General features: G+C 48.7%; 1 protein-coding gene across 1 annotated transcript in view; it reads left to right on the top strand.

Moving 5' to 3' along the window:
• LOC140389101 (uncharacterized) overlaps positions 1-27,345 on the top strand; it is a 306,705-nt gene that overhangs the window by 240,176 nt on the left and 39,184 nt on the right. Inside the window, exons 47-53 of the mRNA XM_072473261.1 lie at positions 195-215; positions 327-353; positions 8,950-8,985; positions 12,652-12,678; positions 12,798-12,824; positions 19,896-19,922; positions 24,139-24,174. Of these exons, the coding sequence (XP_072329362.1) occupies positions 195-215; positions 327-353; positions 8,950-8,985; positions 12,652-12,678; positions 12,798-12,824; positions 19,896-19,922; positions 24,139-24,174 (201 nt within the window). The remainder of the gene's footprint in view (positions 1-194; positions 216-326; positions 354-8,949; positions 8,986-12,651; positions 12,679-12,797; positions 12,825-19,895; positions 19,923-24,138; positions 24,175-27,345) is intronic.

The raw sequence follows: 27,345 nt of genomic DNA, 5'->3' as shown, positions 1-27,345 counted from the left end.
ACGCGTGGAGGCTTTACCTCACGAAATTTGGATTAAAACGCGGCGGGGGGGGGGGGGGGGTCGTGGAATTGCTCCCAATCACTTGCTATGTGACGAGCAAGGAACTCCTTCGGCGAGATAACAGATCAATATTTTTTAACAAACGATTATGGTTCAGTGCATTAATCCAATATGTTTTTGATGCCTGTATTCAGATAAATCGGCTGAGGAATGCAGTAAGACAATTTAAATTGGATTGTTTTTGTAAATATTCTATTGCCGAATTTATTGCATCTTCTACGATATGATTAAAGTAAACGTTTTTTATTGCATTTCTATTTTTTCAGATAGAGAACTTCAGGACTGCAAAAGAGGCACGTACGTCTATAACGATTCGGCTAAACTATGGGACGTGAATACAGACAAATGTCACGAATTCAAAGAAAAGCAACAGGGTGGCTTATTTCCGAGAGTGATTTGTGAAGCAGTGCCGACCATTATAAGGAAACCATTCGACACGAGTAGGGACAAGCGACAAGAAGCAAGCCACCTTTGCTCTTACATTCAACAATGACATGCTATCAAACACAGCAGATGCTAACCAGTCTTATTCGGAACCAGGGCAAAACACCGATTGAGGGGCACATTTCCACGTGACACACATTCCCGAAATTCTGGACTTTCACAAGTTGGTCGGGAGAAATTGTGTTTGCAACCCATTGTTTACATTTATTTTTTAAAATAAATCGTGAAGGGGACTACCGGTGGCTGCCATGGAGTGAGTGATCGCACACTGGCTGGCTCCAGCGCAAGGCGGAATTGTTTGGTCTTTTCCCCGCCCGAAGGGCAACGTATTTGAGGAAAAAGTCTACAGGAGTGCCGGGGAAGTCAATAATCTGCTGGTGTGGCTGGTACACGGAACAGCGGACGAGGATTGCCAGGAAAAAGAAATTGCTATTGGAGCTGGAGAGTCTTCGTGGTGCGCCACAGGGAAGGATGGCGGAGGACAATAATAATAATAATTTTTATAGTCACAAGTAGGCTTACATTAACAGTGCAATGAAGTTACTGTGAAAATCCCCTGGCCGTCACATTCCGGCGCTTGTTTGGGTACACGGAGGGAGAATTCAGAATGTCCAATTCACCTAACAGCTGGTCTTTCGGACTTATGGGAGGAAACTGGAGCAGCCAGAGGAAACCCACGCAGACAGAGGGAAAACGCGCAGACTCTGCACGACAGTGATCCAAGCAGGGAATCGAACCTGCGACCCTAGAGCTGTGAAGCAATAATGCTAATGACTGTGCTAGCATGCTGCTCACAAGGGGGCTGCTCTGCCGTCCCAGTAGTTGGTGCAGCAATTGGTGGATTTCATGAATAATACGTTTCGGCAACAGAGGAAGGAAGTCCTGGAAGACCTGGCCAAGGTGGTGGAACCGATGAGATTTGGGATCGAGCAAGTTGAGCAGACGCTGGAGTCTCAAGGCCTGATGATCCAGAAAGTGGAGGACGTGGTGGGGAGCACGAGGAGCAGTTGGCTTCGTTGGTCATAGAATTTACAGTGCACAAGGAGGCCATTCAGCCCATCGAGTCTGCAGCAGCCCTTGGAAAGAGCACTGTACCTAGGTTCACACCTCCACCCTATTCCCATAACCCAGTTACCCCTCCTAACCATTTTGGACACAAAGGGCAATTGTACCACAGCCAATTCACCTAACCTGCACCCCTTTGGACTGTGGGAGGAACCTGGACTGCCCGGAGGAAACCCACGCAGATACGGGGAGAAAGAGCAGACTCCACGCAGACAGTGACCCAAGCCAGGAATCGGACCTGGGGCCCTGGAGCTGTGAAGCAACTGTGCTAACCATTGTGCTAACGTGCCGCCCAGTTGGCAGACGGGAGTGATGCGTGAGAGTCAGAAGAGGCAGGGGCAGAAGGTGGAAGATTTGGAGAATCGTATCAGAAGGCAAAACCTAAGGATTGTCGGGATAGCTGAAGGCATTGAAGGTGCGGAGACTGCGTATGCGGCAAACATGCTTGGCGTGGATCTGGCGAAGACGAGGGCGGGTTTAACCTGCTTATAGCTACCTTCTTCAAAAAGGGAGTGACTTTGCCGTATGGTACTGAACCCTGCCCATCTGCGGGTCACTTTCCAGCAGTGAGAATTTTATTTCAACACACCAGAGGAGACGATGGAATTTATGAGGGACAACGAACTGGGAGAAGTGTGAGGGCACTGAACTTTGGATGAATTTTGTGTGCTCTTTAAAGTGCTTGGCGGTGGGATTTCTAGGGCACGATTTTATGAGGGAGCACTGATGGTGAGTGTGCTTTCTGTTACTCTTGAGGGATAGATGGTTGGGCGGGAAGGGAACTGGAGGAGGATAGGATGGTTGTAGGCCTTGGGCGGGGGGCAGCATGCTCGCTGTGGGGACTAGTTAACGGGAGGGAAGTGGGTGTTGCCAGGAGGAAGGCATGGGGGAGGGGAAGGGAGTTGTTTCTTTATTTGAAGGTGCAGGGGAGGATGTCTGACATAGGTGTAGTTGGTGTGGCACGGTCTGGAAGCGATTGATGACGGTACGCACCAAAAGTTGGCCGCATGATGTAAGTCGGGCACTGGCTGAAAAGACGGTATGGCTGAGCGGCAGGGGGCGGGGAGCGGAATGCCCTCAACATACCACCAAGCACTTTAAAGAGCCTCAACCAAGCTGGTCATGTGGAACGCAAAGGGGTTGAATAGGCCGGTTAAACAGTCATGTGTGTTTACGCATCTGAGGAGTTTGAAGGCAGCCGTTTATTTTTTGCTGGAGACGAAACCCGAAGATAGGGGACCAAACAAGGCTGAAGAAGGAACGGGTGGGGCTGGATATGAAGGCGAGGGGCTGGTGGTATTGGTCAATAAGACTGTTGCATTTGAGATAGGGAGCATTGTGACTATCTGGTGGGGGGGGGCGTGTGTGATGGTCAGTGAGAAGTTGGAGTGGATGCCCATGGTTCTGGTAAATGCCTATGCCCAAATTGGGATGATGTGGGTTTTATGAGGCGGGTGTAAGAGAGCATGCCTGACTTGGACTCGCATCGGCTGATTATGAGGGGATTTTAATACGGTCATAGATACGAGCTTGAATCAGTCGAGTCCCAAGTCGTCAAGAGTGTCGGGAGTTGTAAAGGAGCTGAGGGGGGTGATGGAGCGCATGGAGGGGATGGCTCCGTGGAGGTTTGGGAGATAAATGGCGAAGGAGTCTCACACTTTTCCCATGTGCACCGGGTGTACAACCACATTGAGCTTTCGTGCTGGACGACACTGGCAAGGATAGCCAACTCGGAGTATTCGGTGATTCTGTTTTCAGGCCAGGCGCCACACTGTGTGGATTTGCTCGAGGCCTGGGGGCCCGGCGCCCGCAGTGGAGGCTGAAGGTGTGGTTCTTGGCAGATCAGTATGTGTGCAAGCAGTTGCTGGTTGCCATTCGGTGATGCATGGAGCTAAAGGATATGTGGAGGTCATGGCCGCCATGCTGTGGGAGGCACTCAAGTCAGGGGGGAGTTTATATCAATTCGGGCGCAGAGGGAGAAAACGGAGCGAAAGGAGAGGGCAAGACTGGTAGATGAGGTTTTGAGGGTGGACAGGTGATAGACGGAGGTGCTGGAGGCAGGGCTGCTGACGGAGAGGCAGAGGCTCCAGGTGGAGTTTGAATTAGGTTCTACGGGAAGATGGTTGGGCAGTTGCAGAGGGCCAGAGGGGCAGTGTGTGAGTATGGCTAAAAGGCGAGTAGGACACTGGCGCATCAGTGAATGCGGTGTTTGAGTCCTTTTTTGGAATCTATATAAGTCGGAGCCCCTGATGGGGGAGGAGGGGATGCAGCAGATCCTGGAGAGTTTCGAGTTTTCCATAGAGGAACGGCTGCTTCAGGGAGGAGGCCCAATTGGGCTGAAGGTGGTGATGGAGAGTAAGGGGAAGATGCAGTCAGGGAAGGCCACAGGGCCGGACAGTTTCACAGTAGAGTTCTATCAAAGGTTTAGGGTGGAACTGGGGCCACTTCTCGTAAGGGCGTAGAACGAAGCAAGGGAGAGTGCGGACCTCCCCCATACAATGTCGCAGATGTCCATCTTCCTGATTTTAAAGAAGGTAAGGATCCAGAGCAATGTGGGTCGTACCACCTGATATCATTATAAAACGTGTATGGCAAGTTGATTGTCAGGGTGTTGGCTTCGCAAATCGAATTCTGTGTGTCTGGGTGTGAGGAGAAAATCAAACTGGTTTTGCGAAGCAGAGGCAGTTGTCGGCAAATGTGGGGAGACTACTTAATTTAACCATGATGCGGTCGGAGGGAAGGAGGTGCAGGTAGTGGTGGTGATGGACGCGGAGCAGGCGTTTGATCGGGTGGAGTAGGTTTCTATGTTGGAGGTGCAAGGGCGGTTCGGGTTTGGACACGGGTTCATGGTCTGGTCCGGCTGCTACATAAGGCACCTGTGCGAGCGTTCGGATGAACCAAGTGAGATTGGAGTACTTTGGGCTGCATCGTCGGACAAGGCAAGGGTGCCCGCTCTCGACACACCTCTTCACCTTGGCGATAAAGCCAATAGAAATGCCTCTTTGCCGAGGGACAGGAGAGGGATTGAGCGGGGTGGGGCACAGGGTCGCATTGTATGCGGACGACCTGCCGCTGTATATATACCCGGCGGGTATTATCGGAGTCATCATGGGGAACCTGGGGAGTTTGGCTGGTTCTAGTGATATAAGTTGAATATAGGGGAAAGTGACGTGTTCGCAATTTAGACCAAAGGGCGAGGGGAGTTGCCACACAGGACGGTGGGGGTGAATCTTAGATATTTGGGTATTCAGGTGGCGCAGTTGCACAGGCTGAACCTGGCTCGATTGGTAGAGCAGATGAGGACGGACTTTAGAGGTGTACTGTCGCTGGCAGGGCGGGTGCAGATAGAAAAAATGGCGTGCTGCCAAAATTTCTGTTTGTGTTTCAGAACCTCCCAATCTTCCTCCCTAAGTCGTTTTTAAGAAGGTCAATGTGCTGACCTCTGGATTGGTTTGGGCGGGGAAGACCCCGTGAGTTAGGAGGGCTTAATTGGAACGGGAACGATGGAAGGAAGGGTGTTGGCGCTGCTGAATATGTTGGCATGTCTGGTTGAAGTTATACAAGACATTTGTAAGACCTCACATGGCATACCGTGCTCAGTTCTGGTCACCCTCTTATAGGAAGGAGATTGTCAAACGAGAATGAGTGTAGAAGAGATCTACGAGGATGCTACGAGGACGTGATGGTCTGCGTTATAAGGAGAGGCTGGATAGGCTGGGACCTTTTTCCCTGGAGCGTAGGAGGCTTAGGGGTGATCTTATAGCGGTCTATACAATAATGAGGAGCATCGATAAGGCAGATAGTCAATATCTTTTCCCAAAGGTAGAGGAGTCCAAAGCTAGAGGGCATAGGTTTAATGTGAGGGGGCGAGATACAAAGGAGACCAGAGGGGAGATTGTTTCACACAGAGGGTGGTGAGCATCTGGAACGAGCTGCCAGAGGTAGAGGCGGGTACAATTGTTTCCTTTAGAAAGTTAGACAGTTACATGGGCAGGGTGGGTATAAAGGGACATGGGCCAAATGCGGGAAAGTGGGACTAGCTTACTGCTAGAAACTGGGCGGTATGGACAAGCTGGGCCGAAGGGCCTGTTATTATGACGGCAACGCGTTTCTTATTAGCACACTTGACAGTGTATAGGCAGTAATTTACAATTCCAAACTATTGGTCAATAGACAGAGTAACACACGTCATATTGTTATTTTGCGAAGCAAGTGTTAAATTAACATTGAAGTCCATTTGGACAATCTTGGTTTCCACTCCTAGGCTTCCATCTCTCGCTGTTGGCAACCCCTCGTTGGTCTCAAAATTGCAAGTCATTTGACTCAGTAAGATCAACCATTGTTGTCCAGACGACATTACACACCGGTTTCCTGCTTTCCTAGTAAATTTCACATCTTGAGTTCAATTCAGCTTCGGCACTTCAGGCTCCTGCTTAACATCTTTTGTTTTGCTGCCTTCATTTGTTTCGACCAACCAACACCCATTGCCGCTTGTGCATGAGTCTTCAATATACAACGGCACATGTTGATCAGGCTCCCAAGCTGCAGGTACATTAATCATAAAGACTTCGCTGGGATCAGCGACATGCTTTGAGAGGCGGATTTAATATAACAATAACCTTTTATTGTCACAAGTATGAAGTTACTGTGAAAAGCCCCTATTCGCCACATTCCGGTGCCTCTTTGGGTAAGCTGGTACGGAAATTGAAACCGCGCTGCTGGCTTTAATCTGCATCACAAATCTGCTGTCTAGCCCACTGAGCTAAACCAGCCTTAAAGATGTGCGTGGGATTCACCGCTAAGCCAGCTGCGTTTTCCTGCGAGGCGCGCCCCCGCCAGCAGCGGGATTCTCCATTCCCGCAACTGGCCAATGCGGTCCCATTATGGCCACCCCACGCCGTCGGGTACCCCGTGGGCGTGGATGCGCTACCAGCGGATCCCAGGATCTTGCTGACGGAGAATTTCTAAACAATTCAAATTACTGCTTTCATAAAGTTACTTTTCTTATTCTCATGCCTATGAGAGCATAGCGATGATAAGTACGGAATTATTAGCAAGTAAATTCCTGATAATCTTCTGACACTCGCCTTTTGATGTGTTTCGAATATTTTCAGTTCTGTTTTTCATTGTTGAACCTAATCTCCGCTGCAAATCCATGCCTTACGACCGCCCCCCCCCCCCCCACCCCTCGCTTCCCCCGGCCCAGAGGGCGTCAAACCCCCACCTTGCACGAAATGCCGGCACCCATGCTGGCTGCCATGGCCGGGTTCCGTGAACCCTGAGGCCAGCAGCTACCCACCCCTTGGCCTCCATGCGACAGACTTTCTAACACTGTCGTTTTCTCTTTCCTCCATCCCAGGAGAATGCCCCCCGGAACTGAAGGGAATGAGATAAGACTCGAGATGGACTACCAGACCTCAGGCCCCACACATTGGCTGATCAGAGGATGTGGACTTGGTCGGTGACCAGAGGAAAGGAAGGTCACCTGGTGGAGATCGGCTGCGTGCGAGGAAGTGAGATCCCACTTAATTGCTTTCCCTTTGCAACGTAAGACAAGCCCCCAACACCACCTCCATACCACCCTCAACCTCGCCCTCACACTACCCGCACCCCCACCCTCACCCCACCCTAATGACCACACCACCCACACCCCCACCCTCACCCCAACCCTGAACCGGACCATCACCCCCAGCCCCACCCTCACACCCACACCATCCCACCTGCATGCCCACACCGCCCTCCCCCACACCCTCACCCCAGCTCTGAACCGCACCCTCACGCCTACCCCCACCCTCATCCTCACCCGAACCCCCACCCGAATCCCCATACAACACTCATCCCCACCTACACCACCCTCACCCCAGTTCTGGGTGACCGTCACCTTGACAATCACCAGGGGTGGATGTCCACACCCATTCCCCCACAGTGCCAGGAGATCTGGCAGATATGTTGCACTGTCTCCCTGCTCAGCTGGAGTCTTCGATGGCATGCCCAGTCCAGTCCTTGAATGACAGGTGCCCGGCACCATGAAGGCCCTGGCCATGGCGCCGTCTCTGCTGCCACGTGCCCGTTGGCTGGCACTGCCCCTGCCAGTGGTACGCTCCGTAGCATCCTGCCGGCACCTCCACAGGTGCTACAATGCGTGTTGCCCTGGGTGGGTCGCCTGATGCCCCAGCGATGGGAGGCAGCCGGTTGGGTGGAGAGATGTATGGCGTTCGGTGGCATGTTGGAGTGTTGGTGTGGGGACACACCAATGCGGCGAGTGTCACTCTGCAGATCCAGGGGTCAATGCGGGTGATCAGTGAGTTGTGCACCAAGGCTGCATTGCAGTCCCTGGTAATAGCGGCTCCTGCATGGGCACCGCCCTAGTCCCGTGGGAGCTTATCCCAGCCCCACGCTCCTTCCTCTGTCACCTCCACTCAGCTGAGGCCGAGCCTGCCTCCCCCCAAGTTGGCGCGGCTAGTCCGGCCTGGCGGCTCAAGGCCGTGCCTCTGCGTGTCCTACCTCCTCTCTTTCCCTCATCAGCCACGACTCCGGTTTCACGATTTTGAAAAGCACAAGTGAACCTTGAAGTCGGAATTCGGCCATCGGAGCTAGAGAGTCGTGGAGACGCCAGCGAATGCTGGGCCAATGATATGCAAATAGTGTTTACTGTACGTGCGTTCAGGAACACTTTGACGCAGCTGTCGAGGTGACAGAGAATTGTGATTTGATATCAAGTTGGCTCCTGCCGCGATTTCAGTGTCAGAACTGAATCTCCGCCCAATCCCCGATTTCAGCATCGGCCGGCAGAGAATCCTGCTTCCCCATGTCCAGCCATAATGCAGAATCCCATCAGGTCTACCATCAGATTCCACAACCAGAACAGAATGTATAACAGACCACTCCACACACACGCAAATCTTTAAAAAGGAAGAAAGTCAGGAAAGATTAAACTTCTATACACTGTTAATCTGAAATTAATTGTTTGACATGATGAGGGTTCAAGGTTGACAACACATTGATGAGACTAGGGGGCTCTTCTGACCGTTCCGTTAGCTTCATGGGGATAAGGTGGGAAAGTGGAGTTGAGGATTATCACATCAGATCATCATGATCGCAGTGAATGTCAGAGCTGACTCCAGGGCCTAATGGCCAACATCTGTTCCTCCATTGTATGGTCTTAACGCTGGTCCAGGAGGCCTGAGCATTCTCGAGTGGTCTTGTGCATCTGGACTGTTGGATCAGATGCCAGAGCAACTGTCCCACACATCATTACCGGGAAATGAAACAATAAAGAAAACTATATGTGTATTACTGAAGGTCAGTGACTAAATGTGGAACAAAATTACTTGAATCTGAAATAACATTGATGAAAATTGTTTGTATTTGCCTTTTTAGAAGCCGAAAATCTGAGAAATGAGCTGAAGAGTGCAAGTAAGGAAGGGCATATTGAATGACAAATTTCTTTAAAATCTTATTGAGAGGAATGTGATAGAAAGGCCTTCTTGTCCCTTCCACCTGTTTCCGCGATGACAAATTGAAATCTTCTCACACAATTACGTACTTCCACAGGTACAAGTAATGTCATGTTACATTCAATTTGAAAATGGTCGATGATTGGGAATGCTGAATTTTCATGGACCCGAAAAGCCATCGCTGCGAACCCCATTCCAGATACAAACAAGTGCAAAAAGAAATAAGGCTTAGGCAGCACAATGTTCTCCATCCGCTAAGACTTCCAATAAAACAATGGGAAAGGCATGGTCTGAGTATTATTTCCTGGATTTCGATTCGACGAATTTACAGCGTGCAGCCTTCTCGTCTGCAATTGTCAAACGTTGTCAACCTGTTTGTTTCAAGGTAGCAACGGAATGCAATGGAAACAAACTTTTATCTAGACTCCACCATTGGCGATGAAAGGCAATCTCGTAGAGACTTACAAAATTCTAACTGGATCAGACAGGTTAGATCCAGAAAGAATGTACCCGATGGTGGGCCAGAACTAGGGTTCATAGTTTGAGGATAAGGGGTCATTCTTGTCAAACTGAGGTAAGTAGAAGTTTCTTCACCAAGAGAGTAGTGAATCTGTGGAATTCGTTACGACAGAAAGTAGTATTTTTTAAATATATTTAGTAAAGTTTTTTAACACAATTTTTCTCCCTTACAACCAATAACCCCCCCCCCCCCCCGTAACAAAATAAAACGAGAAATCGCGCAGAGCAAGATATATACAAGGCAAAATTATATATTTACACAGCTTTGTACACTGGCCCTCACCCGTGTGTGCAAGTTTCCCCAACCCTTCATGTTATCTCTTGCTCATCCACCCTCCCAGACAGTCCCCCCTTCCCCCCCCTCCCACCCCCTCCCAGGCCGTCCCCTTCACCCCCCCCCCCCCCCACAAGGTTGCTGCTGCTGCTGACCGACCTTCCTCTAATGCTCCGCGAGATAGTCTAGGAACGGTTGCCACCGCCTGTAGAACGCCTGCGCAGACCCTCTCAAGGCGAACTTAATCCTCTCCAACTTTATGAACCCAGCCGTATCATTTATCCAGGCCTCCAGGCTGGGGGGGGCTTCGCCTCCTTCCACATTAGCAAGATCCTTCGCCGGGCTACTAGGGACGCAAAGGCCAGAATGCCGGCCTCTTTCGCCTCCTGCACTCCCAGTTCGTCCACTACTCCAAATATTGCTAGCCCCCAGCTTGGCTTGACCCGGACTTTCACCACCTGAGATATTGCTCCCGCCGCTCCTCTCCAGAACCCCTCCAGTGCCGGGCATGACCAAAACATATGGACATGGTTCGCCGGGCTCCCTGAGCACCTTCCACATCTGTCCTCTACCCCAAAGAACCTACTCAACCTCGCCCCCGTCAAGTGCGCTCTGTGGACCACCTTAAATTGTATCAGGCTGAGCCTTGCACACGAGGAGGAGGAATTAACCCTAGCTAGGGCATCAGCCCACAGACCTTCCTCGATCTCCTCCCCAGCTCCTCCTCCCATTTACCCTTCAACACTTCTACCAGCGTTTCCCCCTCTTCTTTCAACTCCTGGTGTATTTCCGACACCTTGCCCTCCCCGACCCATACACCCGAGATCACCCTATCTTGAACTTCTTGTGCCGGAGGCAACGGGAATTCCCTCACCTGTCGCCTCACAAAAGCCCTCACCTGCATATATCTAAAGGCATTTCCCGGGGGTAACTCGAACTTCTCCTCCAGTGCCCCTAGGCTCGCAAACATCCCGTCGATGAACAGGTCCCCCATTCTTCCAATCCCTGCCCGATGCCAGCTCTCGAACCCCCCGTCCATCTTCACCGGGACAAACCAGTGGTTACCCCTGATCGGGGACCACACCGATGCTCCCATTGCACCCCAGTGCCGTCTCCACTGGCCCCAGATCCTTAGCGTTGCCGCCACCACCGGGCTCGTGGTATACTTTGTCAGTGAGAGCGGCAGCGGTGCCGTCACCAACGCCCCCAGGCTCGTTCCTTGACAGGACGCCATCTCCATCCTCTTCCATGCCGCCCCCTCTCCCTCCATAACCCACTTGCGGATCATCGCCACATTTGCTGCCCAGTAGTAGCTCCCCAGGTTTGGCAGCGCCAACACTCCTCAGTCCCTACTGCATTCCAGGAACCCTCTCCTTACTCTCGGGGTCTTATTCGCCCACACAAACCCCATAATGCTCCTGCCGACTCTCTTAAAAAGGCCTTAGTGATCACGATGGGAAGGCACTGAAGCACAAACAGAAACCTCGGAAGGACCACCATTTTGACCGACCGCACTCTACCCGCCAGCGAGAGCGGTACCATGTCCCATTTTTTTGAAATCCTCCTCCATTTGCTCCAACAACCTGGTCAGATTCAGTTTATGTAGGGTTCCCCAACTCCTGGCTATCTGGATCCCCAGATACCGAAAGCTCCCCTCCGCCCTCCTCAGCAGTAGGTCCTCTATCCCTCTTTCTTGGTCCCCCGCCTGTAATACAAAGGGCTCACTCTTCCCTAACGACAGAAAGTAGTTGAGGCCAAAACGTTGTGTAATTTCAAGAAGGAATTAGGTTTCGCTCTTGGGGCTAAAGGGATCAAGGGATGTGAGGGGGGGTGGGGGGGGGGGAGACGATATGGGGGGGAGGCGAAATGGGAGGATCTTGATTATCAGCCATGATCACGATGAATGGCGGAATAGCCTCGAAGGGCCGAATAGCCTCATCCGACTTCTATTTTCTATATTTCTATGAACGCTGAGCGATAGAATATTCCCTCTGCCAACGGTGTGATTATGACGCCCGCAGGCACACCCGCCATTATTGTCGCTGAGTTTTTTTCTAATCCAACCGCTCTTCTCGGCAGTTGTTTATCATCGTCTCCCACAGAACTCCGGTCAGCACATTGTACATTGTACCCTGTACCTTCTTCGCCTCATACTTTGCATGTGATATATCATAAAGGATAAATTGCCGCAACCAAAGGATGAAGACCAATTAAAACGGATATTGCACGGCGTCAGACGAGACAACATTTGCGAAACACGCAAACGGCTTAAAATCGGTTGTTTCTCCCGCCAGCAGCGCATTCCCGCCAATAGGCTTCTCGGCGGCCTGCAGCAGCTTCAATGTTAAATCCCATTGACAAGCGGCTGGAAAGGGGGTGGTTGAGATCCTCCGGCCCCCAGCTGCCTGTTTCTCGGCTGCGGGATTCTATACTCCCACAACTTGTCAGTGGGATGGCCCATTGAAGCCACGTCACGCCACCATGAAACCCGAGGGAAGCGCTGTCCGCGGGATGCTGTGGTCGCGGCGGAGTTCTCCGTTCACGGCGGGATTCTCTGGTGGCGACGGGGGGGGGGGGGGGAGGGGGCATTCTTTGGCCCCGGCGGCGAGGAGTGTTTCAATGGGAATTCTATTGACAAAGGCGGGAATCCCGCCTCCAGCGAAAGAAGCGCCGACTCCCGCTGCTGAAAAACACGCAGACTTGACCAATCTTCCATGCGCCAGCAACATTCAGATATGAGAATGTGATTTGCTTCTGTTTTTTATGACTCAGTGATGACTCAGAGTCAAATGGGAGATAAAACACTTTCACGTTGCTTTCTTTGTCCAAAAGATGATACATTAAAAAACAAGAAAGAAGGTAGTCCTTTGCATTGATAATTGTGTATCTCTCAGTGGCTTCTTGATAAACATTTTAAATAGATAAGTACTGATTATTCGCCAAGTCAACACAAATATATATTGCTCTTATTATTTTAGACATGGATAAACATGTGAAAGACGATGGTAAGTAACAAAGTCAAAGATGACACGATGGAATAGAGATACCGAGACTTCCATAGACGCTAACATGTGTGCCGATCAAGTTACATGTGCATGAGGCAGGATGTTAACTTCACCTGCCTGCCAGGACACTGCCCAGATTAAAGGCAACTCTGGATTAAGATGAGAATTCCGGTGGCGGCCATGGTGTGACTGGTAGCACATTCTTTAACTCCCGCTTATGGTGGTGCCTTTGGACTTTTCCCAATTAACGAGCGGATGTTTTAGTGGAAGAGGGTGGAGGAGTGGTGGAGGAAGAGTTTGTTCCACCGGTGGGTGGATTCGTGGACCAGAAATGATTTTAGGCGAGAGGAGCTGTTGGAGCGAGAAACTTTTCCTGCGACACAGGGGAAGATGGTGGAGGGTTAGGGTTGTCTCAGTGGTCTATGGAATAGCTAGTGGACTTCTTGAACGAGAAGTTCACCCAGCAGAGGAAGGAATCTCTGGAAAACCTGGCGAGGGTGGTGGATCCGCTTAAGGCAGGGATCGACTGTGTAGAGATGAGGTTGGTCTCCAAGCCAGGTTATCCAGAAGGTGAAGGAGACGCTGGGGGAGCATGATGAGCAGCTTACTCCGATATGGGGGTGATGCGTGATACCCAGAAGTGGCTTATGGAGAAGGTGAAGGATCTGGAGAACCACTCCCGGAGACAGAACCAGAGGATTGTGGGGTTGCCAGAGGGCATTGAGGGAGCGGACGCTGACGCATGTGGCCAAGTTGTTGGAGAAGTTGCTGGGGAAGGGGACTTCGAAAGGCCACTGGAGGTGGGCCGGGTGCACAGGGCGCTGATGAGGAAGCCGCAGGGCAACGAGCCACCGGGGGCAATGGTGGTATGGTTGCACCGGTTTCTGGACGAAGAAAGGATCCTGGGGTGGGCCAGACAGACGAGGCGGTGAATCTTGGAGGGCAGCGAACTTCGAGTATACCAGGACCTGGATGCGGGGCTTGCCAAGTGGAGAGTGGGCTTTAATAATGTGAAGGCTTCCCTCTTTAAGAAGGGGCGAAGTTTGGGGTGCTGTACCCGGCTCACCTCTGGGTTACCTACGTGGTCGAGAATATTATTTTGGGACTATGGAGGAGGACAAATATTATTTTGGGACTATACGCGATGGGGTTTGTGAGAGGCAATGGGCTGGCAGGTGAAGGAGGACATTGAACTTTGGTGGAGGTTATTTTTTCTCTCTGGGGGCCATTGTCCTTTGTTCATGTGTGGGAGTATGGGGGGTGTACTTGTCTCTTTCGGTCTTTGAATGTTGATGGTGTTCTTTACAGCAGGAGAGTGCTGGTGCGGAGAGAAATAATGGGGGGGAGTAGGATGCTAGGCGCCATGGGCGGGGGCTGCCAGGCTAGCTGGGTGGGCTAGTTCACGGAAGTGCAGTGGGAGTGGGCAGGTGGTTAGAGTGTTGATGGGGGGTTGGGACTGTTGTTTATTGGGGGTGTGGGAGACTGCTGACAGGGCAGGGGTTTTTCAAATGTAGTATGAGGGGGTCAATAATGGTGGACATCCGAGGGCGGGCCTGAGGAGGTGTCAGACGCGGGCTAGAGGCTGGCCCAGGAGGGGCTATGGTTAATAAGCGGCGGCGGGAGGTTATGGGACCCGACCAGGTTGATCACATGGAACGTGAGAGGTCTGAATCAGCCAGTCAAGATGTCTCACGTGTTCACGCATTTGAGGTGCTTAAAGGTAAATGTGGCATTTTTACAGGAACCCCACCTCAATAGCAGGGATCAGACTAGGCTCAGGAGATGGTGGGTAGGGCAGGTCGGGGCTGGATTTCAAGACGAGGGGGCTGGCCGTCTTGATAAATAAATGGGTAGCTTTTGAAGTGGGAAGCATAGTGGCAGACTCCGGAAGGAGGTTTATTCTAATGAATGGGAAATTGTAGGGGATACCAGTGGTGTTAATCAATGTTCATGCTCCGAACTCGGATGATATAGAGTTTATACGCTTGAGAAGATCTCGGACCTGGACTCGCACTGGTTGCTAATAGGGGCGGATTTTAACACGGTACTGGAGCCGAGGTTGGAATGGTCGAGCCTGAGGTCCGGAGGCGGGGGAAGGGGGGCGGGAGTCGGTGATGGCGACTGAACTGAGGGGGTTTATGGAGCGCAAGGGCAAGGTGGACCCATGGAAGTTTAGTAGGACGGGGGCAAAGGAATTTCCGTTTTTCTCCCATGCCTACGGCCTACTCCCGAATCGACTATTTTGTGTTGGGCAGGCCATTGTTGGCGGGGGCGGGCAGTTCAGAGCACTCGGCAATTGTGGTATTGGATCATGCGCCGCATTGGGTGGACTTGCTGATGAATCTGGGGACAGGGGGGACTGCGCCCTCAGTGGAGGTTGGATGTGGGGCTGTTGGCAGATGAGGAGGTTTGTGAGTGGGCGTGGGCTGCTATTCGGGGATATGTGGAGCTGAACGATACGGGTAAGGTTTCGGCTGCCACGTTGTGGGAGGCACTGATGGCAGTAGTAAGGGGGGGAGTTTATTTCAATCCGGGCGCACAGACATAAGATGAAGCGGGCGGAGATGGCGAGGTTAGTGGAGGAAATTCTGCAGGTGGATGGGAGATATTCGGAGGCCCCGGAGGCGGGGTTGTTGAGGGAGTGACAAACGTCAGGTTCAGTTTGGGATGATATCCACGGGGAAGGCGGTAAGGCAGTTGAGGAGAGCTAAAGGAGCGGTCTTTGAGTGCGGCGAAAAGGCAAGTAGAATGCTGGCGCATTAATTGAGGAAGCAGGAGGGAGCGAGGGAGATCAGAAAGGTGAAGTATAGGGGGGGCACGGTCTTGGATCCGGAGGGGGTGAATGGAGCATTTTGGGGGCTTTTATAAGAGAATGAATGAGTCGGAGCCCCTGGCCGAATGGAGGGGATGAATCGTCTTTTGGAGGGGTTGGAGTTTCCTCGGGTGGAGGAGGACCTGGTGGAGGGATTGGGAGTCGACACTGGGCTGGTGGAGGTGCTTGAGGGTATGGGGCTGATGTAGGCGGGGACGGCCTCGGGCCCAGGCGGAATCCCAATGGAATTCTACAGCAGGTTTCAGGAGACTTGGGCCCCTGCTGGTAAGGACGTTTAATGAGGCAAGGGAGCAGGTGGTTCTCCAGCCGGCATTATCGCAGGCCTCCATCTCATTAATTTTAAAGAGGGATAAGAATCCGGAGCAGTATGGATCCTACAGGCCAATTTTGTTGTTAAAGGTGGACGCCAAGTTACTGGCCAAGATCTTGGCCTCAAGGATTGAAGACTGTGAAGGGGGTGATAGGGAAGGACCAGACGGGGTGTGTTAAAGAGAGGCATTTTTCGGCCAACATCAGCCGGCTTTTAAATGTTATAAGGCTACCCCCGGAGGGATGAAGTGTGGAGGTGGTAGTCACCCTGGACGCATAGAGGGCCTTCGACCGGGTGGAGTGGGGCTCTCTGCGGTAAGTGCTGGGGCGGTTTGGGTTTGGGAGGTATTTGTGGATTGGGTCCGGTTGTTGTACCGGGCACTGGCATAGAGTGTAAGAATCAACCAGGTGAGTTTGGAATATTTTAGGCTGCGCCGGGAGATGAGGCAGGGATGCCTGTCCTCCATTTCTCTTTTCCTGGAGTAAAGAACCAGTGAAATGGCACTGAGAGCATCAAGGGACTGTCGGGAATAATGCGGGGAGGAGGGGTGTGGAGCACAGGGTTTCGCTGTTTGGGGACGATCTGCTCCCTCTATATTTCAATCGCTTTGGAAGGTATTGAGGGGCTTATGGGTATATGGTTTATTTAGGCCGGTTTTGAGTATATAAACTGAATATGGGGAAGAGCAAGGTTTTTCTGAAATGAAGTGAGGAGGCAGAAGAAGAGGCTGGGCAGTTGCCTTTTAGGGTCGTGGGGGCGAGTTTTCGGTATTTGGGTATTCATGTGGCGTGGGGGTGGGAGCAGTCGCACAAACTGAATCTGGCTCTTTTGTTGGAACAGATGAAATAGGATTTTAGGAGGCGGGATGTGCTCCTGCTGTCGCTCGCGGGATGGGTGCAATTGATGAAGATGACGGTAATCCCCAGGTTCTTGTTTTCGTTCCAGCATTTCCCGATCTTCATTCCTAATGCATTTTTTAGGAGGGTGAATGCGCTGATTTGGGGGTTTGGCTGGGCAGGTAAGACTCCGCAGGTGAAGTAGGTGCTACTGGAACGTGGACGGATTAGCTCTTCCAAATTTGATGAATTATTACTGGGCGGCTAATATAGCCATGGTTCGGAAGTGGGTAGTGGGGAGGGGTCGGTGTGGAAACTGATGGAGGCACCCTCTTATAAAGGCACGAGTTTGGGGGCACTGTTGACGGTGCCTTTACGTTTCTTGCCGGCCAGGTACCCCACAAGTCTGTGGTGGATGCGACCCTGAGGGTGTGGGGACCGTGGCGGCAGCAGCTGAGACTAGAGGGGGGCTCAGGTTGGGCGCCAATTTATGGGAATCGTATGTTTCCTCTGGGGGGGGGGGCTGGACGAGGGTATCGGAATGGCAACCGACGGGGATTGAGCGGTTTGGGGACATATTCGTTGGGTGCAGCTTCACGAGCTTGGATGGGTTGGTGGAGGAATTTGAGTTGCCAGAGAGGAGTATTTTACAGGTGTGGGATTTTGCCCGGAAGCAGGTACCGTCCTTCCCTCACCTTCCGCCCCAGGGGCTACAGAACCAGGTGGGGTCAAAATCAGTGGTAAGTGAGGATAAAGTGTCAGAGATGTATAAGGAGTTGATGGACTGGGAGGGAGCCCTGATAGGGATAGTGAAGCATAAGTGGGAGGAAGAGTTGAGGAGAGAGATAGAAGCTGGGGTGTGGGAGGCGGCTCCGAGGGGAGTGAACGTATCCGCGTCGGGTGCTGAGCTTAGTCTTGTTCACTTTAAGGTGGTCCACATATAACTGTGGCCAGGATAAGCAGGTGTTTTGAAGGGGTGGGGGATAGGTATCGGCGGTGCCCGGGTGGGCCCACGAATCATGTCCACATGTTTTGGACCTGTCCGAAGCTTGGGGGATTTTAGCAGGGATTTGCAGACATTATTTCGGAGGTCTTTAAGGTAAAGATGATCCCGAGTCCAGAAGTGACGATATTTGGAGTGTCAGAAGACCCGGGGTCCAGGAGGTGAAAGAGGCCGATGTACTGGCCTTTGCTCCCTGGGAGCCCAGAGACGGATTTTATTGGAATGCAGGGACGCGGGGCCGCCAAACCCGGGTCTGTGAGTGACCTGGAAGAGTTTCTTCGGCTGGAGACAATAAAGTTCGCCTTGAGAGGGTCTATGGAGAGGGTTGCCCGGAGATGGCACCGTTCATCGACTTGTTTGAGGACAGTTAAGATGTTAGGGAGTGGGGTGGGCGGGGGGGGGGGGTAAAAAAAGGAGGCAGGGGGATTGGGGAGCGAGAGGAGGGATGGTGGAGTTTTAGGTGTTTAGTTGGTTTGATTTGCAGCCCTGTTGGCTTGTTTCGTTTTATGGTTGTGTTTGTTGTGTAAATATATAAATGCCTCAATAACATTTTTTAAAACTCTGGTTTAACATTCCATCGTTAAATTCAAAAGTTGGGTTTCCTGTCCAAGTTATGGTAACATCATGCGCACAAACTCTAATCAAATTTGTCCTGCAACTTTTTTGTCTCTCCCTCTTCAGACTCTGAAAGATTTGGGGTGATGCCAGATTACTGGAAACTTGCAAGTGTTACACGCTCGTCAAGTTCTAAACGGGTGAATGGATAAAGCCAGCAACTGCAAACCAGTTTGTTACACTTCGGTGCTGGGGATGCTTGAGGACACCACAATTTGAGACAGAATTAAGTTACTTTGGAAAATGCGGATTGCATAAGCAAAGCCAACTGGAATTCATTAAATGCAAGCCGTGTTACACTAACTTGCTTGAACGTTTCATGAGATGAAAGGGGGGGGGTAGGGTAATACGGTCGATGTAGTGTATATTGAATTGAGTGTGGTTTGATTAATACCGCAGAATAGGCCTGAGAGTAACGAGAGACCACATGGAGGAAAAGCAATCGCAGCAACGTGAACACTAAATTGAAAGACAGTAATGTAAAACCGTTTTATTCTGGACTGCATGGACGTTTATAATGGAGTCCCCTAGTGGTCGGCGTTAGGACCCTGTTATTTTTTATATACATTAGTCGGCTAGACTTGGTTGTGCAGGTCAGAATTTCAGATTTCGGGGATGACATGAAACTTAGTATTAGTGTCAAATGTGATGAGGTTAAGTTGCATCTGTTAGTAGAATTTACAGACAAGTGGCACATTAAATTTAAGGCAGCGAATTGTGAATTGGTTCTCAAGGGGTTGCAGGAGGAGAGAGGTGCCTTGGAGTATATGTGTACAAATCATTGAAGTTGGATGGGCAGGTTGTGAGGATGGTTAATAAAGCATATGGAATTCTCTGCTTTATAGATAAGGACATTGATGACGAAAGGAATAAACATGAAAATTCTGTATTAAACACGAGAGCGTTGCATCCAGTTCTGCGCACCACACTTCAGGAAAATATGTGAAGTCACTGGAAAGTGTGCAGAAAAGATGCATGGAAATAGTTTTCATCGGAGAGGAGAATATTAAGAGGAAATTCAATATAAGTTTTTTAAATGCCGACGGATCTGGGTGGAGCAAAGAGTACAATGGTATTCCCATCAGTCAAAGAATACAGCACCAGAGGGCACAAATTTAATATTTTGACATTTTGGGGATTTCTAATGCAGTCGGTGGTTACGAATTGCAAGTGGTGGAGACAGTAACACATTATGAATCACTGTCGCAGAGACCAAGTGCTGTAACTATTCCCTAATTCTGTGAATGATTTCACTTCTCTGCACCTTGTATCATAAAACTAAATGAAGGGGATAATCGGATGGAATGTTCGAATGTGACTGCACATACCATAGCATTTTGAATGCAATCGGTGTTCAATTTCTACAGTAATGAATGATAATTTTTCTTGGAATAGGCATTTATTTGGACCATTCGCCGTTTGAACTGACCAATCATTGTCTTTAACGCACTATTTCACATTATCAATTTCACAGAGGATCAGATACGTGAGACGCAATTAGGTAGGATTTTTTTTTTAATGACGAACATTGCTTTTCCAGGTTAAAGTCCAACAGGTTTGTTTCAAACACTAGCCTTCGGAGCACTGCTCCTTCCTCAGGTGAATGAAGAGGTATGTTCCAGAAACATATATATAGACAAATTCAAAGATGCAAGACAATGCTTTGAATGCGAGCATTTGCAGTTAATTAAGTGTTTACAGATCCAGAGATAGGGGTAACCCCAGGTTAAAGAGGTGTGAATTGTCTCAAGCCAGGACAGTTAGTAGGATTTCGCAAGCCCAGGCCAGATGGTGGGGGATGAATGTAATGCAACATGAATCCCAGGTCCCGGTTGAGGCCGCACACATGAGGAAGGAGCAGTGCTCTGAAAGCTAGTGTTTGAAACAAACCTGTTGGACTTTAACCTGGTGTTGTAAGAGTTCATACAGTGCTTACCCCAGTCCAACGCCGGCATCTCCACATCAACATTACTTTTGTTTGTGCATTCTGCCACTCAGTTTGAGAAGCAATTTGTTATCGCAATTATATTTATTTCACTTGATTCTATTGATTTAAGCTCTCTCTAATCAATTGGGATGAAATTTCCCTAGTCTATTATAACTCGAAATTTAAAATGGTTCTTATAGCATGCGTTTCGTAAATACTGCAACATAATTAATTTAACTTTAAAATAGAGCTAAAGGTTTCGTACTGAGAACAATAATTTGCCAAATGTATCCCATTTCTAACAATATTTCTGCAGAGGTGTACTGAAGCCACTTGCATGATGAATTCTTGCACTGACTAAAAGTTAGATGCAATGATATTCACTTAGGTTATGTTTCTTCACAATAAATATGATGGTAAATGTCAATTTGATGGAGTGAATCTGCCAGTTGGTAAGGCATTGCAGTTAGGGCAATAATTTGTGGGTGCTGGCATACATTTTAATATTTAGCAGCCTTGCGTGTTCAGTCACATGAACGTTAAATTCAAATCCACGACCAGAAAGTTCTGTTGACAGAGAGGGGTTTTGTACTGTCTTTTGTTAGCGGAAGAGATTTTTTTAAAAGGGTAGGAATAAATTAGAAAATACATGTGAAACGCGCCTAAATGAAGTGATTATTGGAGCAAGCTGAAAAGATAATTCTAAATTTTTCAAATAAAATTGCATCAAGAGAGGTTCAGATGGTGGATCAGAATTGGAGATAGCATGAAAAGAAAGAAAGTTTGGAATATACGAAGCATATTTGGACAGAAGAACTGCTGGCATGGAGCCAAAGTGTGTTATTGCGTTAAAAGCCCCTGGAGGGAGATTATATCTGGTTTAAACTGAATCTGAGAAAATGGGAATAGAATAAGGGAATTAAGACAAGAAGGAACCGGACTGAAAATAGGGGACAAACACATGGAATATAAGTACAGAATAAATTGGGCATATTTGTTACAATAGACGTTTGAACATCTCTTAGAAGTAACAAGAAGCGAGCAGACTGATATTCCTGCGATATTTCTCTGCTGTTACTTTGCTGAAAAGCCGAAAACGAATGGAAGAAAAGGTTTGCTTTCATGGTTTCTCCAATCAAGGCATTTTGCTGGTGATCTTCCGGCGTGAGATCGGGAAATTAATCTCTCAACATCAGCGGTGTTACATTCAACAACTGAAAATAAATCTCATGGCCTAACTTAAGATGCCGATATAGTTGGAATTGAATCATCGCCTTTTTGAAGCTTTAATTATATAATAATATTTATTGTCACAAGTAGTACATTCACACTGCAATAAAGTTAGTGTTAAAATCCCCCAGTCGCCGCATTCCGGCGCCTGTTCAGGTACACAGAGGAAAAATTCAGAATGTCCAATCCACCTAACAGCACGTCTTTCGGGCCTTGTGGGAGGAAACCAAAGCACCCGGGGGAATCCCACGCAGACACGGGGAGAATCTGTAGACTCCACACAGACAGTGACCCAGGAATCGAACCTCAGGTGCTGGCGCTGTGAAGCAACATTGCTAACCACTGTGCTACTGTGCTGCTTTAGATTCAAAGTGCGACAAATTGGATGGCCATTTCAACACGCGAAAACAGGCAGGCTGCAGTACTTGAATGATTATTTGATGGCAGGTCACAAAAATGTAAGCAATTCTTCTGTAAGACGGAATGCATAAAATACTGGTGCAATCATGAAAGGGGCGCGGTATGAAAGGAAAGTGTGTGATAAGCATTACAATGTTTCAAGAAGAATCCTTGCCAACCACCATTAACTCTTCGAAGGAAATTAGGAATGGGTAATAAATATTGGGCTTACCCGCAATGCACAAGTCCCATACATATATATTTCTTCACGTTTATGACGTGTCAAAGGTCAATTTTGTCCATGTGCACAACAATGTCTGTAAATTTCGCCTGTGCTCAGCGACGGAATCCCGGGGAGATTCGTACAAATATTTTTAAATGGCCGCTAGTCTGACAGTTACAGATACCTTCCATTGAAGTTAACGTGGAAGGGCGGGAATAGTTTGAACTATTTCAGGTTATCGGATAACAGTAATCACTGAATCACAGAATGCACCGACACATGAAAGGCCCTGACCTTCTCACCTAATCCCACTTGTTAGCACTTGGCCCATAGCCTTGAATGCTATGATGTGCCAAGTCGTCATCCAGGTACTTTTTAAAGAATATGAGGCAACCCGCCTCGACCCCCTCCCAGGTAGTGCATTCCAGACCGTCACCACTTCTGGGTAATAACGTTTTTCCTCAAATCTCTCCTAAACCTCCCACCCTTCACTTTGAACATGCCTCCTCTCGTAACTAACCCTTCAAGTAAAGGTAAAAGCTGCTCCCTATCTACCCTGTCCTAGCCCCTCATACTCTTGGACACTTCAATCAGGTCACACCTCAGTCTTCTCTGCACCAGAGAAAACAACCCAAGCCTGTCCAATCTCCCTTTATAACTTAAGGGTTCCATCCCAGGCAGTATTCTGGTGCATCTTCTCTGCACCCCCTCCAATGCAATTACATCCTTCCTATAATGTGGTGACCAGAATTGCACACAGCCGTGGCCTCACCAAAGTTCTATACAGCTCGTCATGACCTCCCAACTGCTGTAATCTATGGCCCCATTGATAAAAGCGAGCACCCAACCTTTATTTTTCACTACCCTATCAACTTTCACTTCTGCATTCAGAGATTGAGGGCAATTACTCCAAGGTCCCTTTATTCTTCGTACCTTCCCAGTATCAGACCATCATAGCATACTTCCTTGTTAAATTACTCCTTCCAAAATGTATGACCTCACACTGTTCCGGGTTAAATTTCATCTGCCACTTATCCGCCCATTTGACCATCCCGTCTATATAATCCTGTAACCCAAGACACTCATCCTCACTGTTCAACACACGATCAATCTTTGCGTAATCCGCAAACTTACTAATCATACCTCCCACGTAGTTAACTATGTTATTTATATAAATGACAAACAATCGGGGATCCCTGTGGCCCACCACTGGTCACTGCCTTCCAGCCATCTGTCATCACCCTATGTCTCTTACCATTAAACCAATTATGAATCCACCTTACCAAATTACCTTGTATACCGTGTACTTTTGCCTACTTAATGTCTCCCATGTGGGACCTTGTCAAAGGCTTTGCTCAAATCCATATAAACTACATCAACGTCACTACCCTCATCTATACACTTGATTGCATACTCAAAAAAATTCAATCAAATTCGTACGGCATGACCTCCCTCTGACAAAGCCATGGTGACTTTCCCTGATGCATGAATGATGGTTTCAAAATAATGTATCAAATTATAGAACTAAAGCATTCAGGTGGAAAATAGTGAAAAGAAAATTCATCAGAGATATCATGAAAAATGAATTTACTCAGAAAGAAATGATCTCAAAATAATATTTCCAATGAAGCAAAAGGCGGTTAGCTCGCATGTCTGAGAATTTGGTGGAGTTGTCCAACTTGTAACCCAGATGTATAGACCAGCAGTTCGCTTTAATCTCAGAGAAAGTTGGTGTAATTGATACGCAGAGGAACGTAGAAATTAGCCTTGGGAGCTATGGTAACTGTCAATATCGTAAATACTTTTCTTTTTCCTTCGAGTAACAGCATGTAGCCTATTCGCTGTTACGCATAAATACTCGATTATAAGATTGTGTGCTGTTTAAGGAAATTTGATCACGTTTGTACAAAATTAATTTTATAAATTTATTTTTGCCAGAACGCCAGAAAATAGAGGCCATCCGGAAGAATGTCGGTAAGACGTCACAACTTCACCAATATTCGCATTCCGCCACAACCGATTCACAGCAGACACTATCTACCTGGCCCTACATTCATCACTGGAGCATCTCAACATCAAGACCTCCTAGGTCAGACTCCTATTCATTGACTACAACTCCGCCATCAACACCATAATCCCAGCCAAGGTCATATCAAAACTCCTAAACAAGGATTTGGCTCTTTCCTCTGCAGCTGAATCCTCGACTTCCTGGTCCATAGACCACACTCAGTAAGGATAAACAACAACACTTATTCCATGATAGTCCTCAATACCGGGCCCCGTAAAACTGCATACCTAGCCCCCTACTATACGCCCTATACACACACGGTTGCGTGGTAAAATCCAGCTCCAACTCCATCTACAAGATTGCGGATGACACGACCGTAGTGAGTCGGATCTCAATCAATGGTGAGTCAGTGTACAGAAGGAGGATAGATAACCTCGTGGCATGATGTGACGACAACAATCTCTCCCTCAATGTCAGCAACACTAAGGTGCTGGTTATTGACTTCGGGAGGCGAAGTGTCGTACACACCCGTGTCTGCATCAATGGTGCCTAGGTGGAGATGGTTGACAGCTTCAAATTGCTAGGTGTTCACATCACCAAAAATCTGTCCTGGTCCACCCACATTGACGCTACGAACGAGAAGCCCAACAGCGCCTAGACCTTCTCAGGAAACTGAGGCAATCAGGCATCCCCACATTGACGCTTACCAATTTTTACAGAGGCACCATAGAAAGCATCCTATCTGGCTGCATCACAGCTTGGTGTGGCAACTGCTCCGCCCAAGGCGGTACGAAACTACAGAGAGTCGTGAACACAATCCATCACGCAAATGTGCCTACCACCCAGTGACACTGTCTACACTTCCCGCTGCCTTGGGAAAGTGTGTCACATAATCTAAGGCCCCTCCCACCCGTCTTATTCTCTCTTCCAACCTCTCCCATGGGGCAGAAGATACAAAAGTCTGAGAACATGCACTAACAGATTCAAACACAGCTTCGTCATCATTGGTACCAGACCCCAGAATGACCCTCTTATGGACTGAACTGACCTCTTCTCTACTATGTCGCACGACACTCCGTATGATTCACCCGATATCTTGTATTTACATTGTGTATTTATCATACGTCCAATGTTTTTCATGTATGGAACGACCTGTCTGTTCTTTACTAAGTGCAATACGTTCCACTGACCTCGGTACACGTGACAATAAATCTAAATCATATATAGTCTTGGTACATATATATGCATGTGTGTGCATTGCGAAATGTATGTGTCTCTGTGATAGATTCGTCAGCACTGCATTCGAATTTCCAAACCTGAGACACAAAGCAAAAATGGAATGGGGAGGAAAACGTCAAAAGTTTGTTTTTGCCAACCCAAATGTAGAACACCAAAAAAAAAGAGGCATGAGATTAATGACCAAAGGTGTTCAGTGATGCAAATGCAAGGCATTGGACAGATTTTCATTAAAAATAAAGTCAGAGGATGGCTCAGCGACCTAACACAGGCAAAATGATTAGACTTAAGAACACACTGCATTTGACATCGATATGTAGAGTAAAAGTGGGAGGTTTAGATACGAGAAAGAAGGAATAGGAATATATATATATCGAGAGAGAAAAAGGTAAAATTTACAATGCCACTCCTACCACTTCCTGCTACATGGGTTTTGAAACCGGCCCCTTAGGCCGCTTATTCTGGGGAGGCTGCTGAGATGCAATAAACTCGGGCAATAGACTCCCAAGGCGCCATCGTCCAATCCGGCTACATCTTTGAAATCTATCAGGACAAATCCAATATTTTCACCAGTCCCCTTTTGACAATGTATTTTACCAATAAGGTAGGTGAGTTGCACTTCACCAGTTGTCCCCTACCTCACCAGAATTAGATACCCTAATCTCGAACCGCAGTGGAGTTTGATAGCTCTGAACCAGGAGCTCCTAGTTCGACTCCCACTCCTAGACCAGATGGAATGCAAATTGCGCTCATAACATGGCCAAGCATGTTAGACCATCAACCTTTAAACCGTTTCACTCCACCTATGTTCGTCGGTACGTTCGCCATGCTTGATGTGGAGTAACAAACCATCACGCTATAGCCTCCAGTCACTAGATGTGGAAAACTTCGAACACTTTTTCTACACTGTGATTCTTTAGATAGCAGGGAGTGAGTGATTGGACTCGGCTTCCAGTAATTTACAGGTTCTTCTCACAAAGGCTGTCACTGCGAACATTCCAGGCTATGTATCTTACAGTTTACGTCACTTGGTGCCTCTGTGTTATCCGAAGTGGCTTTTGGCTCTTCTCTGCCTTGGAATCCACAACGTCACGGGGGCAAAAAGGAGCTGAGCACACTACAGAAGCAAAACGCCGCAGATAATGAAAGTCTGGAACAAAAATCAGGAAATTCTGGCAACAAGCAGCTCCTGCTGAAAAAGGGAATGAATTCCCAGGCTAGTTATGATTAATCAGAGCCGGGAAATTTTCGGGATAGAACAAACTCTCAGCAGCTTTAAATGCAGGGAAATGGGAGGGGAAGGAATTGGGAGGGGGGGAGGAAGATGCATTTGTTGGCAAAAGGGCTGATGGCACAAAAAAGAAAGTTGAAACTAGAGAAACTCGAAATGACAAAAGGCACCCATGGGAGCAGTGGTTATGATGTGAAAATGTTGAGACAAATGTGCATCCGGAAGACAAAACATAATTTTATATTCGTTGAGTTTCATGAGAACAGTTTAGGGAGGGCAGCACAGTGGCGCAGTGGGTTAGCCCTGCTGCCTCACGGCGCCGAGGTCCCAGGTTCGAGCGCGGCTCTGGGTCACTGTCGGTGTGAAATTTTCACATTCTCCCCGTGTTTGCGTGGGTTTCGCCCCCACAACCTAAAGATGTGCAGGGTAGGTGGATTGGCGACGCTAAATTGCCCCTTAATTGGAAAAAATGAATTGGGTAGTCTAATTTATTTTTTAAAAGAACAGCGGAGGTGATAAAAGCAGAGGGATCAAACTGGGGAGTTGGGCAGAGAGCTAAAACGAGAAGCGACTGGAAGCCCAGGATCGCGTTGGCCTCAAGAGAAATGTTCCACAAAGTGGTCACTAAACTGCATTTGGTTTCCCGAATGTATAGGAAACTGCGTCGTGA

This window comes from Scyliorhinus torazame, chromosome 14 (genome assembly GCF_047496885.1).
Source record: "Scyliorhinus torazame isolate Kashiwa2021f chromosome 14, sScyTor2.1, whole genome shotgun sequence".
Lineage (NCBI taxonomy): Eukaryota > Metazoa > Chordata > Chondrichthyes > Carcharhiniformes > Scyliorhinidae > Scyliorhinus > Scyliorhinus torazame.
Note: the sequence above shows the minus strand (reverse complement) of the source record. Positions and strands in the feature narration are given on the sequence as shown.